The sequence below is a fragment of the Ovis canadensis genome, chromosome 16 (assembly GCF_042477335.2).
Source record: "Ovis canadensis isolate MfBH-ARS-UI-01 breed Bighorn chromosome 16, ARS-UI_OviCan_v2, whole genome shotgun sequence".
NCBI lineage: Eukaryota > Metazoa > Chordata > Mammalia > Artiodactyla > Bovidae > Ovis > Ovis canadensis.
This window is the reverse complement of record NC_091260.1, coordinates 27,296,413-27,310,705: the sequence shown is the minus strand read 5'-3', so window position 1 is coordinate 27,310,705 and position 14,293 is coordinate 27,296,413. Positions and strand designations below refer to the sequence as shown.

Sequence of the window (14,293 nt, the reverse complement as noted above, 5' to 3'; positions counted from 1 at the left end):
AATTTTTTTACTTTCTTAAGTTTGAGGACAACAGTTTTAAAAAGAGCAAATGCAATTTCACAATGAAAATAAAAGTGTTTATAAAATAGTAGTGTGGTCTCTTTTCAAAGTCTATCTTTTAGGGCCATATTCTAGAATATTTAATGATGAAATAATTTTGCTTAAATAATCCACAGTAGAGGCATGTAGATGGAAAAAAAGGCTGGTCATGTGTTGATAACTGCCAGAACTTGGGTGAAGAAGGCTGAATAGTTAAACAAGTTTCTCTGCTCTTTGCATATGCATGAAGATTTCCAAAATAAATTAAAACAAAATAAACAAAGTTGATACTTTCTTGCCTAAAGCAAAAAAAAAAAAAATCAAATTAAATGTCTTCAACAGTGCAGGAAACAGTTCTAATTTCTCAGCACCCCTTATTCTTATAAAACATATTACATTAAATACATACACTATCCCTTATTATTTTCTTCATACACTTCTTGAAGGGATCCCATCTGTCTTATCAGAGCTTTTCTCCTAGGCGATTATCAGCAACTTAATTACTATGAAGTGGATGAAAAAGATCCATTTGTTAGACTGTTAGTGGTGGGGGAGGGGAGACTGTAAACAGGTTTAAAGTGAAGTTTTCTTTTTGATTTGGAATGACAGTGGACTCCAAAAGTGTCCCTGACCATAGCTGTCATCACTAATTTTGAGGAACAAGAATTCCTGGCCACCCAAGGAGCCTTTTTGAAGCTCTTTGGAAAGAGATGGTATGAATTTAAAATGATCTGGCTCTTTGAGGGTTGGGAGTGGAGTGTTGTGTGCTCAGTCATGTTCGACTCTCTGGACCTCATGGACTATAGCTCACCAGGCTCCTCTGTCCATGGAATTTTCCAGACTTTGGTGGGGGTGGGGGAGGGTGGGAAGGAAGATACAAAAACTGTGACTTTTAAGGCATGTTACAGCAAAAATCTTGGGAAAAAATTTTTTTGGTTTGTGTCTTGATATTTACATGGGGTATCTGTTTTATATGTTAAAAAGAAAACCTCATGCTAAAAATTCACACTTCAAAGTTAAATAAATAAGGGAGTAACTCTCTTCTTCAAAAGACCGCTTGGAATTCCTTACAGTAGCAGTCGACCCCATATGTTTGAGTATCTGTTTACACATCATTAACAACTTCCTTGAAAACTCTAGGAGAGAGGCAGACTAAGGGAGAAGACACTCAGTGTTGGCTTGTCAGCCCCACATGCAGCCAATTCAGTTCAGAGGACAAGGCTCATTTTGAAATTACCATTTAAGAAAATGGGAAATGACTTGAGCTGCAGGAATGCAACACACAGACAGTTGTGTAAACTTGTGGCATATCCCAATGGTGAGGAAGCAGAGCACCAAGTCTTGCACACTTGGAGGCAGCTTTGCTAGCGGTGCTGATAGACCTTGGTTAATTAGCCCTCTGGAAGGGAATCCTGAAAAGACAGCTGTGTGCTAACCTCCAGGGTCTGAGAAGTGGTTCTGCTTCCTGTATTTAAGAGTTAACTCAGTTCTAAGAGGTCAGAGATCTTTCTTCTCCCTAACAGATAACACATCAGGTTAGGTGGTCCAGGTTTCAGCTAATTTTAGAAGTAGAAATAGGGACATTTAGCAAAAGCATGTATTATATCAGTCTTAAATTGGATTATAAAATAATGCCAATAATTTTTAGACAAAACACCAGCACTTTTGCATCCCAATGAGTGAAATCCTTCAAAAAGGTCACTTGCTCAAAGCATATTTGGAGTTGTTTTTGTGGTATCACCTGGGGTCAATTTGTAAGACAGAAGATATTTGTAGCCAAAATGATTATATGCAAATTACTCATCAGATCTGGTTTTGAAGTTTTGTGAAAATCAAATCCATCTTACTCGGGGAGATAGTCTAAACAAGCAATTTAAGACAGCTTTGAGTGATGATTTTGCTCTTAGGATGAGTATAGAGTGATCTCCAATGATTACATGGAAGGGAACAGCACTCATTTGGAGAGTTAAGTTCTAAGGTATTGATTTTAAAAGCCAGACATAGGAGATAGCTGGTACATGTAGTTTCTGCAGTTGAGATTAAATATGGGAAAAAATGAAACAGTGGGGCCTCTCCTCCTTCCCTTCAGCAGGAGCTTCCCACATTGGTGGGGACTTGGCTCCTGGCACAGTAAATAATAACATCTTCATGACCCAGCCTACATTCAGAAAATCCTGAAAGCTAAATGTGTCTGCTCCAGGTTATTATCTTGTTTCATAATTTCAACATACACTTCCTCTTTTAAATCTCAAAATAAAATGTATTTAATTTCTCAATTTTACTTTTTCTCTGTTTCAAAGTTTAGAGCTCTTAAATTCGTCTTTATTGCATTTAGGTCAGCTGTGAGAACTTTTTTTCCCCTACCCATTTTAATGCAAACTCACATTTTAGTCACTTCCGGGAGTGTTTTTTTTTTTAATATCAAGCCATTTTTACTACTATCTAGATAATAAGTACACATTATCTCTTTTAACTTGGACATCATCCTCCTTTGCCTTTATATTTGTATAGATACAAAGCATCAGGAAGGTTTTTTTTTATTCTAACAACATAAGCAACAAACAGGAACTAAATGTTGATTCATTTATATTGGATTTGAATGGTTAAAAATAAAATACCAAAGTTGATGATATTGAAAGAAGGTGAAGAGAACAGCATGCTTTTTGCTCGCCTTTGGATCACAAAAGCAATTCCTCAGTGCATGTACACTTTGGTTTTCCTTCTCTGCAGCCTGTTGAGTGACCTGGTTTGGGGAGGAGCTGGGGTGGAGGGCAGAGGCGCATGAGGTCCATCTTGCCAGGCTGAGTCAGGCCAATGCAGCTGCTGGCCTGGGCACAAGCGTGGGCGGCCACCTGTGGCTCCCAGCACAGCTGTTTGGTAGAGGGCCAGCCAAAAGCCCTGTCGGTGGGGTGGAGGCAGGTGGCCAGTCGGACAGCCAATACATTCTGGCATGGGCTGAAAGAACACCTGGTTCCACTCTGTGGACCCACCACAGAAGGTCAAAGAATGTGCTTCCTGGCAGCAGCCCCATGGCCTGGGCTTTCCAGTCCCTATGGTCCTGCTCTGACTGAAACACAGAAAATCCCACCTTCCTTCAGAACTTACCCCAAAGCCAACACAGGACTCATTCTGCTCCAACTGAGTGGATGCAGGTCAGCAAGGCCATCTGGCACGTCTGGAACTGGCGTGGGGGGCTGTCAGGCAGGGACAGGCTCCGTGGTTCCAAACAGGACGTTTCAGGAGCAGTGACAGCCTTCATGTTGCTTGGCTGCTGCCACATCCTCCAGGGTCTTTGACCTTCCTTCTCCTCCTCTTCCCACGAAATCTAACCACATGCTCAGAAACCACTTCTGGTCCCCACCTGTAATTTTGTCACCAGACATAGGAATTTTCAGAGTGAACACCACCACCTACCAGACAGGAGCCCAAAGTTTACCCTTCGGTGACCCCTGAGGCCCCTCTCATGGCCTTGGGCCCACTGCTTCCCAGGAAGTAGGACCCCATCGCCTCTGGTGATGTTTTCTCTTTGGTAGAGGAGCTTCCTTCCCAGCTTCCTTGTCTCAGAGGTGGGCCAGGCAGCTCCCTTCTATATGCCAAAGAAGTGACACTTCCTTACTGGCCTGTGACTATTTGTAACTTACTCAACATCTCTGAGCCTCAGTTTTGGCATCTGTAAATGGGGATCGACAGTATTGTCCTCACAGGTTTGTTGAGAGAACATTGCCCGGGACAGCATATGCTAAGTGCCTAGCACAGAACCTGGTCACAATAGGGCCTCAGCAAATACTGATATAAATGAATGCCCATGGCTAATGCCAATCTCCAGACACAGTGGCACAACTGGCCCGGAATCGAACTTCCTGTGGCCATGTTTGCTTGGGATTTCAGGAGCGTCATCTTATAGTTGCTGCTCTCTGAGTGCATTCAGTAGCCTGCTATCCACAACTGCCCTTGCCAGGGCCACAGAGCAGGCCTCCCAAGAATTGCATCAGTCTTGGGCTGGTGGATGCCACCAACTTTTTGAGCCATTGATCTGAATAAGCACTCTGAGTTCTAGGAGGGCTTGCCCCTTTTTATGTGAAACCTCTTGGTAAGGTAAGGTATTCAAGCCAAAAATTTAAGAAGCACCTATAGAACTCAAGGCTTTCAGTGTGCTAAGGAAAGCCACTGACCAAGAGACAATATGGGCATAACCTTGGTTTGCTCCACAGAGCAGAGCCAACCCTCAAACCACTGTTCCATTTCCGGCCTCAGATATCATCTGCGGATGAAATGAGGGATGAACAAAGCTAGAAATAACCCTCTGAGAAAGAAATGGGAGAAAAGACCATTTTCCTTTTAAGTTCCAGCCTGAGGTTTTGAAGTCTAAGGCACAAAACCATTGTGAACAGCTGCTTTTTTTAAAACCATGTGTTAATTTAGTCCACACATTCTGATGATATGAATAAGACAGAATTGCAAAAATAATCTATCACTTTTTTTATTCAGTGAGTGGTCTCTTTTCTGTGACCACTTATTTAGAATTTTCCAGTCCTTCTGGGCTATGACTTTTTTTTTTTTCCCCTTGAATTACATTTCTTTTCCCTTCTTTTAAAAGTAATGCATCTTACCCTTGCCACACAAATTCACATATTTTCGTTACGAAGATCAATACCCAACTTTCTCCCTAATTTACTTGAAAAAAATGTCACCTGGCCTCTTGGAGCATAAGGTTGAAGGTTCCTACTGTTCCTCCCGCTACTGCTAAGTCGCTTCAGTCGTGTCCGACTCTGTGTGAACCCCATAGACAGCAGCCCACCATGCTCCCCCGCCCCTGGGATTCTCTAGGCAAGAATACCGGAGTGGGTGGTTGCCATTTCCTTCTCCAATGCATGAAAGTGAAAAGTGAAAGTGAAGTCGCTCATTTGTGTCCAACTCTTACCAACCCCATGGACTGCAGCCCACCAGGGTCCTCCATACATGGGATTTTCCAGGCAAGAGTACTGGAGTGGGGTGCCATTGCCTTCTCCAGTGGCAAAATCTTTAGAAAGCCTGACTGTCCTTGGGGTCAGTGCCCTAGGCAAGATAGTGACAGTTACGTGTTTCACTGGGAGAGAAACATTTAAACAGAAGCTTGAAAACAACTGTATATGAAAAGACAGATTTGAATCTGAGGAATCAAAGCTAAAGCAAGACTTATTTCTTGGTTGGTATTCCCCCTCCCTGACCCATAGTAGTAGAATTACCCTTTGCAAATGCAGTGGGAGGTTGAAATAGTTGGTGCCAGGGTATTCTTATTAACTGAGCATTCATAATACTTTACCATTTTCAGCTCCTAAAATGACCTTGAGAAAGCACCCCCCAGGACTATCTAATCACCTTACTTGATTCCTTCTAATGTATACAATTGAATGTGTGGGGGGAGGGATATTCGAGTGAGTGGATTAAAGCACAAACATGTTTTGGACAGTGCACATTTTTTAATGTAATTGATGAAGTTGTCATTATGAAAGTACTGAAACAGCTAAGAATGCAGGAGGGACAACTTATTAGCTGCTAAGCTTCATATTAACTGTTGCCTTTCCATATGATAGGATTCCTCCGTTCAGCAAAGTGGCTCAGCCTAAGAGGAAATGTCTGAAAGTGGCAAAGTATGCTTATCATGTTCTTTGTTTCTAGTCAAATATGAATAGAAAAACCATTCAAGCATGAATTCTTTGTTCAGCACCCTTTCTACAATGAAATACCTTGTGTCTATACTAAAGAGTTTACATAGAAGGCAAAAAGGAGAGGGCAAAAGAGTTGTGGGCCATGTGACTGAAGTTACGTGGCAGTGGCCAATCTGACTTCCCTTCTGGCCTTAGAACAGCTGGCTGGTGGCATCTAGGGATATAGCCCCACTAGAAATAACTGAGGCCTTGCATTTAGATGTTACTGACATACAAGTAGATGTAATCTCTGAGGACGGTAATAAGAAGGCAACAAGTGGGACTTCCCTGGCAGTCCAGCAGTGAGACTCTGCACTTCCACTGCTGGGGGGTGCGGGTTTAATCCTTGGTCAGGGAACTAAGATCCTGCATTCTTCACAGGGTGGCCAAAAAAAGAAAAAAGAATTCAACAAGTTATCTCAATCCAGACACTTCCTGGAAAATTTAGATGATGTAGGGGCTTCCTTGGTGACAGACGGTAAAGAATCTGTCTGCAGTGCAGGAGACCTGGGTTTGATTCCTAGGTTGGGAAGATCCCCTGGAGAAGGGAATGGCTACCCACTCCAGTATTCTCACCTGGAGAATCCCATGGACAGAGGAGCCTGGCGGGCTCCAGTCCATAAGGTTGCAAAGAGTCAGACGTGACTAACACTTCATTTCACTTTCACTGCAGTATGGTATTGCAAGGGAGAGAGTTCTCCTACCGTGAGTTTACCACCAGCTTTTCAGGGAATAGACAACTTTCATCTGAATCATTCTTACAAGCTGAATTTTTATTTTTACTAAATTATCTATGTTAAAAAAATCTGTGCCTGGTGTGGAATTTCACTCCATCAAGTGTTACAACGACTTTTTCATTTTCATTACAAGCAGGAGACTGAATGTAGAACAAGTGTTAGGAAACATGGCAATAAATTAGAATATAATTTACAAAGCAAAAAAAAAAAAGTAACAGTGTACCACATTAATACTGAATATAAAATAAGCAACAACTAATCACAATAATACAAAGGTAATTTCATTCTGTATTATTAAGGATACCTATGTGACATTCACTCAAATAATAAAATTCCTAATGAAATGGACTGTTCAGGGAGTCAGTTGGCTACGCTTACCTTGCCTTTTTTGGTGGGTCTCTATGCAGTGGCAGATACTTCTCTCAGTCATGGGGTACCAGTTTCCTTAGGCTTCTCTGAGTAGCCTACATAGCTCACTCCTTTTGGAGGGCCTGGCAGGGTGGCTCAGCCTCCACAGACAATCCTATTGTTAATATTTAGGAATAGGGCATCATGCAGCTACGTGATGGATGAGAGAGCAGCAGCAATGTTGCGATGTGATATGGAATAAGACTTTCTCAGTCAGGTATAAATTTGAGGCCAATTGAAAGTTTAGTTCTGTTGTATATGCTCTGTGTTTGGATCTTTCCAGAAAGTAATCTGATGCTGTTTCCAGGTGCTCTCTGCCCCCTGGTCTTGCCGCTGCACACCCCCCAGAGGGACATGGCTACCCTCCTTTCTAGCACCAGTTGGGGTGCTGCACGGGGCTCAGGGTTACAGCCCTCACAATGTTAGTTCCTGGGTGAGGGGGAAAGGAGCCTCTAGTCAGTAACGTAAGAAATATTCTTAAAATAAAAACATAAGCTGGTATTTACGTTGGAAAAAAGCAGATCCTGACAGCAAACCTATGTCTAAAAGGTGCCACAGAAACCACCTATCCTTTGTTGGTTTATTTTATTTCACCAGGCACGTTAGCACCGAGTTAACTGCTCTTTGCAAGGGCCCAAAGGAAGTCAGTGCTTGTGGGCTGCCTGCCCTTCACTGAATGGCCGAGGTGGCGCTTGGGCTGTCTTCCAAGGCAGCAGAGATAGACGCACTGGCCACTTTCGCCCACTGTCAATAGCTCTCTCTGGAAACTCAGGGATGTGAGCTGTGGTGTTGAGAGAGAAAGCAGGCGAGGAGACAGATGACCATGACTGAGCATGCAGAGCAACAAACGTCCCAGGCTGACTGTCCACAGCAAACCTGACATCTAGTTTGGTTTTTGAAGAATATGAGTTTCTCTTCCTTTCTGAAAAACCTAATCAACCACTCTTAGGTCATGGTGTATGTGATACACCTGAGAGGTCGTTTCAGAGCACAGTGATGATTGAAGTCAAACACACTCTTTAACTGCAAGTAGTATCTTGCAAAGTAGCCATTTGGTTTGAGTTTGAGGTGTTGGTGTCGCATGGTGCACTCGTGTTTTGGACACAAAACACATTCGTCAAGATCCTGTTGCAAGTGTTCAAGTACAACATATTCATATAAGCAAGTACCCTCTTTTTGTTTCTCTTCTTAAAAAAATCTCACTGTCAAATCTTTTTGATGAGCATGATGTGAAACTTGTGGACAGGGAAAATGTGAGCTAGTCAATTTAATTTAGGTGGATTTGATTCTAGAATTTGAGCTACCCAAGAAATTGGATTTCACATTTAATTGCCATTCAGAGTATCCATAAAAAATACAAAATCCTTGGTTAGGTGACTATTTAAATGATGCTTTATGATCTCTAGTCTTCATGAGTTTTTCTTCTTTGGTTATTGTCCCTTGCCTACCTTAGAACTCACAGAAATAGCACATCTATGTGCAAGCACACTCATCTACCCACACACTCAAAAGCGCCTGCACACACACACACATACACACACACACTTGCTCTTATATAAATAAATGCCCTTCTGCCATATCAAAGAAGGGACATCTGGAACCCATCGTAATTGTCAGCAAAAGGGTCTGCCTGGTTGTCACCGAGCCAGTCTGTCTTTTGCATGGTATCATCTCAGCAAGCTCAGCATGCATATGCAACGATCCAACAGGGCAGAAGCCGGTCTGTGGCTGGAGAGGATGTAAACATGAGTGAGTTGGGGTGACTCAAATAAGAACTGAGGCAGCCTGTGTGCTGGCAGCAAAAGGCCTGGTACTTCAGTCTCTACCATACCCCAGGTCTGCTTCTGCATGAAATTGAAATGTTTTTCTCTTAAAGTTTTAATGGAAATCTCAGCTTCACTTGCACAATGGCAAGTTGGCCACAGTCTTTTAGCAGTGAATTTATAGACTTGCACAGCTGCAGTAACTGATGCACTGCTTTAAACTAAGTCCTTCATTGTTGTTCAGTTTAATATAGTTTATATATGGCTCACAGCAGTGTTCAGAACAGGGGGATTATTCCTAAGGAAATTAAGTGGAATGAAGAAAAATAATACAAACTTTCATTACTTCTGATTTATAATTGCTCCTTAAATTACAGTTCAAAGCCCATTTTAGAATTTAAATTGTGGTGCTGTTGTAGTGAGATAAAGTATAGTAAATATTTTTAAGCTATGACTTAAGATTTCTGAATCTTCTTTACTTCCATAGTTGACCAAAACAGCTACATTTTAAACAGTTTTAAACACAAATGGATTCAGTGTCATTGCTAAGTCCATAATAAAAATTATCTTAATGGTCCAAGGAGGTAAACAGGCTATTGGATTTACTCAAAAGAACACAAAGGTTCCACAGTAAGCAAGTCTCCCTGCGTTGTTTGGATCTCTCCAATCTGGCATTCCCTCCTACTACCGTGTCCAGCACTTTGGATCAATAAATCCCACTTCACAGAAGTTAAAATAATATTGAAATCCTGTCAGCTAGGGCTGACCAGTGGTTACGTTTTCCACAGGGTAATGCATTTGCAAGGACATCAATCCTCTTCCTCTGGGTGGCTCTCTGTGATGGATACATTTCCATGATGACATGACAAGGCGCTCTCTCTGGCTTTCCGTGGGTCAGTGTCCTTGGCAGGTCTTACAACACATCTGTCTGAAGTATGCTCGACTACAGAACTTGAACTTCAGCACCAGTGGGCAATAAGCCACTTTGTTCACATCTTTGCACTCTAACCAGTGGGGGAAGAAAAGGGAAAACAATTAGAGGCACATAAACAAGCACATAAACAATAAGCTTGGATGTTCTGCAGAGGCCCCACCCCCACCCCACCCGCTGCCTCCCTGGGCCAATGCACCTTGGCTTTCACATCCATGTGGTTTTTGTTTTCAAGCATACCCTGTCTGGTACACCCTACCAGAAATATTCTTTTGATACATTTTAACACGAATTTAAAAAAAAAATGATTTGCAAGGCTTTTCTCCCAGACTTTTATAAGTATGGTGCATGCCCACTGTGTCTTGAAAGAATTACCATTTGTTGGGATAAGTGATCACTTTAGACAGCTTGGAAACATGAGTCATTTTTCTTACAGTGCTTTTATTGCTTCTTTCTCAAGGGTTATTTTATTCAGCAGTGCAAGGTTATCCAAAATCAAACATGAGTTGCATTGTTTGATACCAGAGTACACATGTCTCCAGAGACTCTCTGCATCTGTGGGGTGTGGGGATGGCCTGGGTGAATGAAAAGGACTGCTGACAGTGGCCTAGATTTAGCAACTACACTAGACAAAGAGGAAAACTTGGAGGGGGTTGGCCTCAAATGGCAGCAGTCTGTGGGTTATGGAAACATGTAGAAATGTCTTTTTTTAATTTGGAAGTGAGACATGGCCTTCTTTTTTCCTATGTGTGTTTTCTCCTCAGTGCTAGAACTGCCATAGTTGAAATCTGCAGTTCTTGCAGCCAGAAGGTGAATAAATGATTCTTTCTCCACTTCCCCTTGAGGCTGGTTGTAGAAGATGGGGCTGAGGGGCCAGTGTAGAAAAATAGACACAGGCTTTTGAGTCTCAGAAACCTCCACCATTCCATATAACCCCACTACTGCTAATGAAGATATTCTTCTCCAGTTCTCTGGTCAATTTTATCTGGGGGTTTTAAAATACTTTGTAAATCTAGTAATTAAATTTCCATATGCCTCCCAGAATCAACGTTCCACCCTCATTTTTCCAGGTGGTTATACTGAAGCATCCTGGGTAAATTGTTCAAGGTAATTAGAATCAGGCAGAACACTGGGAAATGTTCAGTGCAACAGAACAAAGTTGTTTCTTTATTTGCCTGTTTTTTTCTTTGGCTTCATAAATCCACTAAGGTTCAAGAGATCATATGCATGGTGCATAAGCCATATGATAAACATGGTAAATTAAATGCAAAGAAATGGAAAAATTTCTAGTCATTATTATTAAAAAGTAAGGTAACAATTTTATTGATCTCACTTTCAAGGCTTTTTCAGTGAAAGACTTAACATTTTAAACTGTAGCCTTTAATATTCTGAAAGCATAAGCTCTGCCACCATAGAAATCCCTTGAGTTCTGATTTTCAAAGAGAATAATTGTTAGAAATTTGCATAGAAACTTTCTATGCTAAGATTCTCAATAAATTTAAGTTTTGGCTGAAAAAAGATAGAGACATTAAAAATTTCTTTAAACTTTGCAGTGAAAAAATCAGATATTTGGTGAATCAAGTTTGAATTTGAGGTGAAAGTATCTCCATATATTTTAATTTGGAGGTCACTTGTTATGTTTTCTCTTCTCTGTCATGATCAGTGAAAAGTAACCCAAAAAGTTTAGGCTAAGGATATTTTTGTGTTGTATATTTTTCATAAAAAAGAATATTTTTGTTTTGTGTTGTACAAAAAAGGTTGTATCAGTGTTACCTAGAGGAATATATTATCAGGATAGTGAAGTTATTAAAATGATGAGAAAAGCTAAGCATAAAGGATGAGGCAACCTAGACAGCATATTAAAAGGCAGAGACATTACTTTGCCAACAAAGGTCCCTCTAGTCAAGGCTATGGTTTTTCCAGTAGTCATGTATGAATGTGAGAGTTGGACTGTAAAGAAAGCTGAGTGCCAAAGAATTGATGCTTTTGAACTATGGTGTTGGAGAAGCCTCTTGAGAGTCCCTTGGACTGAAAGGAGATCCAACCAGTCCATCCTAAAGGAAATCAATCCTGAATATTCATTGGAAGGACTGATGCTGAAGCTGAAAATCCAATACATTGGCCACCTGATGCAAAGACCTGACTCACTGGAAAAGACCCTGATGCTGGGAAAGATTGAAGGCGGTAGGAGAAGGGGCCGACAGAGGATGAGATGATTGGATGGCATCACTGACTCAATGGACGTGAGTTTGAGTAAACTCCAAGAGTTGGGGATGGACAGGGAGGACTGGCGTGCTGCAGTCCATGGGGTTGCAGAGTCACAAAGAGCAACTGAACTAAACTGAAAGGATGAGGAAAGCTGACACAATATCACTCATCTTTAATTTCAAAACACCATCCTAATGGGGAAGCCCTCCAGTGGAGACCATCACTCTCACGCACTATAACAGGGTTTTGGTGTGACTGCTTTAGGTTCCAAATAAACTTTGGCTTTCATCTTCTTTGCCAAAATATAAAAATGATTTAGTTGATAAATGGATAGAGGAGGACTGGCTCTTTTATCAGTACAAGGAAATAAAATTAGTAGTCAGACTACTTGGATTTAAGACCAGCTTTCTATTTACAAACTTTATGACTCAGAACAAATTTCCTAACCTCTCTGTGCCTAAGAGGTTAAGCATCGTCACCTGTGAATAGGAAAGATGACTGTTCCCACTCCCACATGTAGCATGTGTAGCCAATGATTTTTGCCTAGCACCCAGTGCATAGAATGGTTATTGGCTCTCAGTAAGTGTAAAATACTGAATTACTATTACTACTATTAGTTATCATTACCTTTTACCACCTGATGACAAGTACGTTGTGCTCTGAATTTCTCAACAAGGATGCGATACTTAGATTACTACTTAGAAAATGCTGTCCTATAGACACAAGTCAGTTTGAAGACAAAGAAGAATATTTCCTGAGGTGTAACTTTATTGGGAGGTTCATTACTCCATTGTTGAAGAGTTTCTGAACCAGGAAAATTCTGAGATGAGCAAAATACAAGAAAATTTACAGATTTTTCTTTTAGATTTAGACTTTAGAATTCAATAGTAGATAATGAATAAAACAATATATTCATAAATTGTTTCTTCCTCCAACCACCCCTCCAGCCACCCATTCAGACCATTACAAATAAAATGTTCAGGATTCAGCTCCTTAGGTAGGGGCTAGAAATGAGAAGCCCCCTTCACACACAAAGGTCCCAGCACAGCCCTTAGGCCAGAGCAGTGTCTAGTCTAGGGGCAGCCTGAGGCCCACTGCAAGGGTGTCTCCCTGCAAACTTTCCAACACCTCTTCTAAGTCAGTTCTCAATAACTTGATTCCAAGTAACTTAATTGAAAGCAGGAATTCATTTGGGTCCTGGGAGCAGGATCAAGCTTAGGGAGGCAGGGACATTCCAGGATCTGAGAGTATCACTGGTGACAGTGGCAGATCCAGGGGTGAATTCCGGCACTGCCTCTTCCCAGGATTTGTTTGTCCTTGGCCAAGTGACTTCATCTCTCTAAACCTGAGTTTCTTCTGTGAAATGAAGCTCACTGGATGTTGTGAAGTTTATATGAGGTAACATCTACAGCACATGTGTGACTTGGCATAAGAGTGAGCACTCAGTTTATCAGCTCTCATTACTGCTACCAATAACACATTTGGGAACAACCATCCTGTATTGTTTCTCTGGGATTCCTGTCAAAGATATATAGGCTCTTCACTGGCATACATAAGTAAATTAACAACAAGATTTTAAGAGAGAGCAGGTAAATTATGATGAGGTGAGGAGAGATCTGGGGTAAGTACCAGGGTTGAAGACTGCCAAGCAGATAAAGGGCCTTGATGAGATATAAAATGGTGATTCTTGGGCTATGGAAGGACAGTCAATATTGATGGAGTGCAGGGGGCTCCCATGAAGAAGGGGCCCTGAGGGAGATTCCATTCCTATGTTATGGTTTTACCTTCTAGGGATTGCTTCAGTTCAGTTCAGTTGCTCAGTTGTGTCGAACTCTTTGTGACCCCCATGGACTGCAGTACACCATGCTCCTCTGTCTATCACCAACTCTCAGAGTTTGCTCAAACTCTTGTCCATTGAGTCGGTGATGCCATCCAACCGTCTCACCCTCTATCATCCCCTTCTCCTCCTGCCTTCAAACTTTTGCAGCATCAGGGTCTTTTCCAATGAGTCAATTCTTCACATCAAGTGGCCTAAGTATTGGAGCTTCAGCTTCAGCATCAGTCCTTCCAATAAATATTTAGGACTGATTTCCTTTAAGATTGACTGGTTGGAGCTCCTTGCAGTCCAAGGGATTCTCAAGAGGCTTCTCCAACACCACAGTCCAAAAGCATCAATTCTTTGGCACTCAGCTTTCTTTATGGTCCAGCTCTCACATTCATACATGACTACTGGAAAAACTATGGCTTTGACTAGATGGACCTTTGTCAGCAAAGTAATGTCTATGCTTTTTAATATTCTGTCTAGGCTTGTTATAGCTTTTCTTCAAGGAGCAGCCCAAGAAAATAAAGTCTGTCACTGTTTGCACTGTTTCTCCATCTGTTTGCCATGAAGTGATGGGATGAGATGTGATGATCTTCACTTTTTGAATGTTGAGTTTTAAGCCAGCTTTTTCACTTTCCTCTTTCACTTTCATCAAGAGGCTCTTTAGTTCCTCTTCACTTTCTGCCATAAGGGTGGTG

General features: G+C 41.5%; 1 protein-coding gene across 5 annotated transcripts in view; it reads right to left on the bottom strand.

Annotated features, from left to right (window-relative positions):
• Positions 1-6,478: 6,478 nt before the first annotated feature.
• Positions 6,479-14,293, bottom strand: part of ADAMTS6 (ADAM metallopeptidase with thrombospondin type 1 motif 6) — a 289,127-nt gene continuing 281,312 nt past the window's right edge. For 4 of the 5 annotated variants that reach the window (XR_011249658.1, XM_069556308.1, XM_069556310.1 and 1 more), the window contains one exon: positions 6,479-9,638. Coding sequence is in view for 3 of the 5 variants with exons in the window: in XM_069556308.1 (XP_069412409.1) it covers positions 9,529-9,638 (110 nt within the window). In the remaining 2 variants the exon portion in view is untranslated. The remainder of the gene's footprint in view (positions 9,639-14,293) is intronic. The other variant, XR_011249659.1, reaches the window with a different exon arrangement.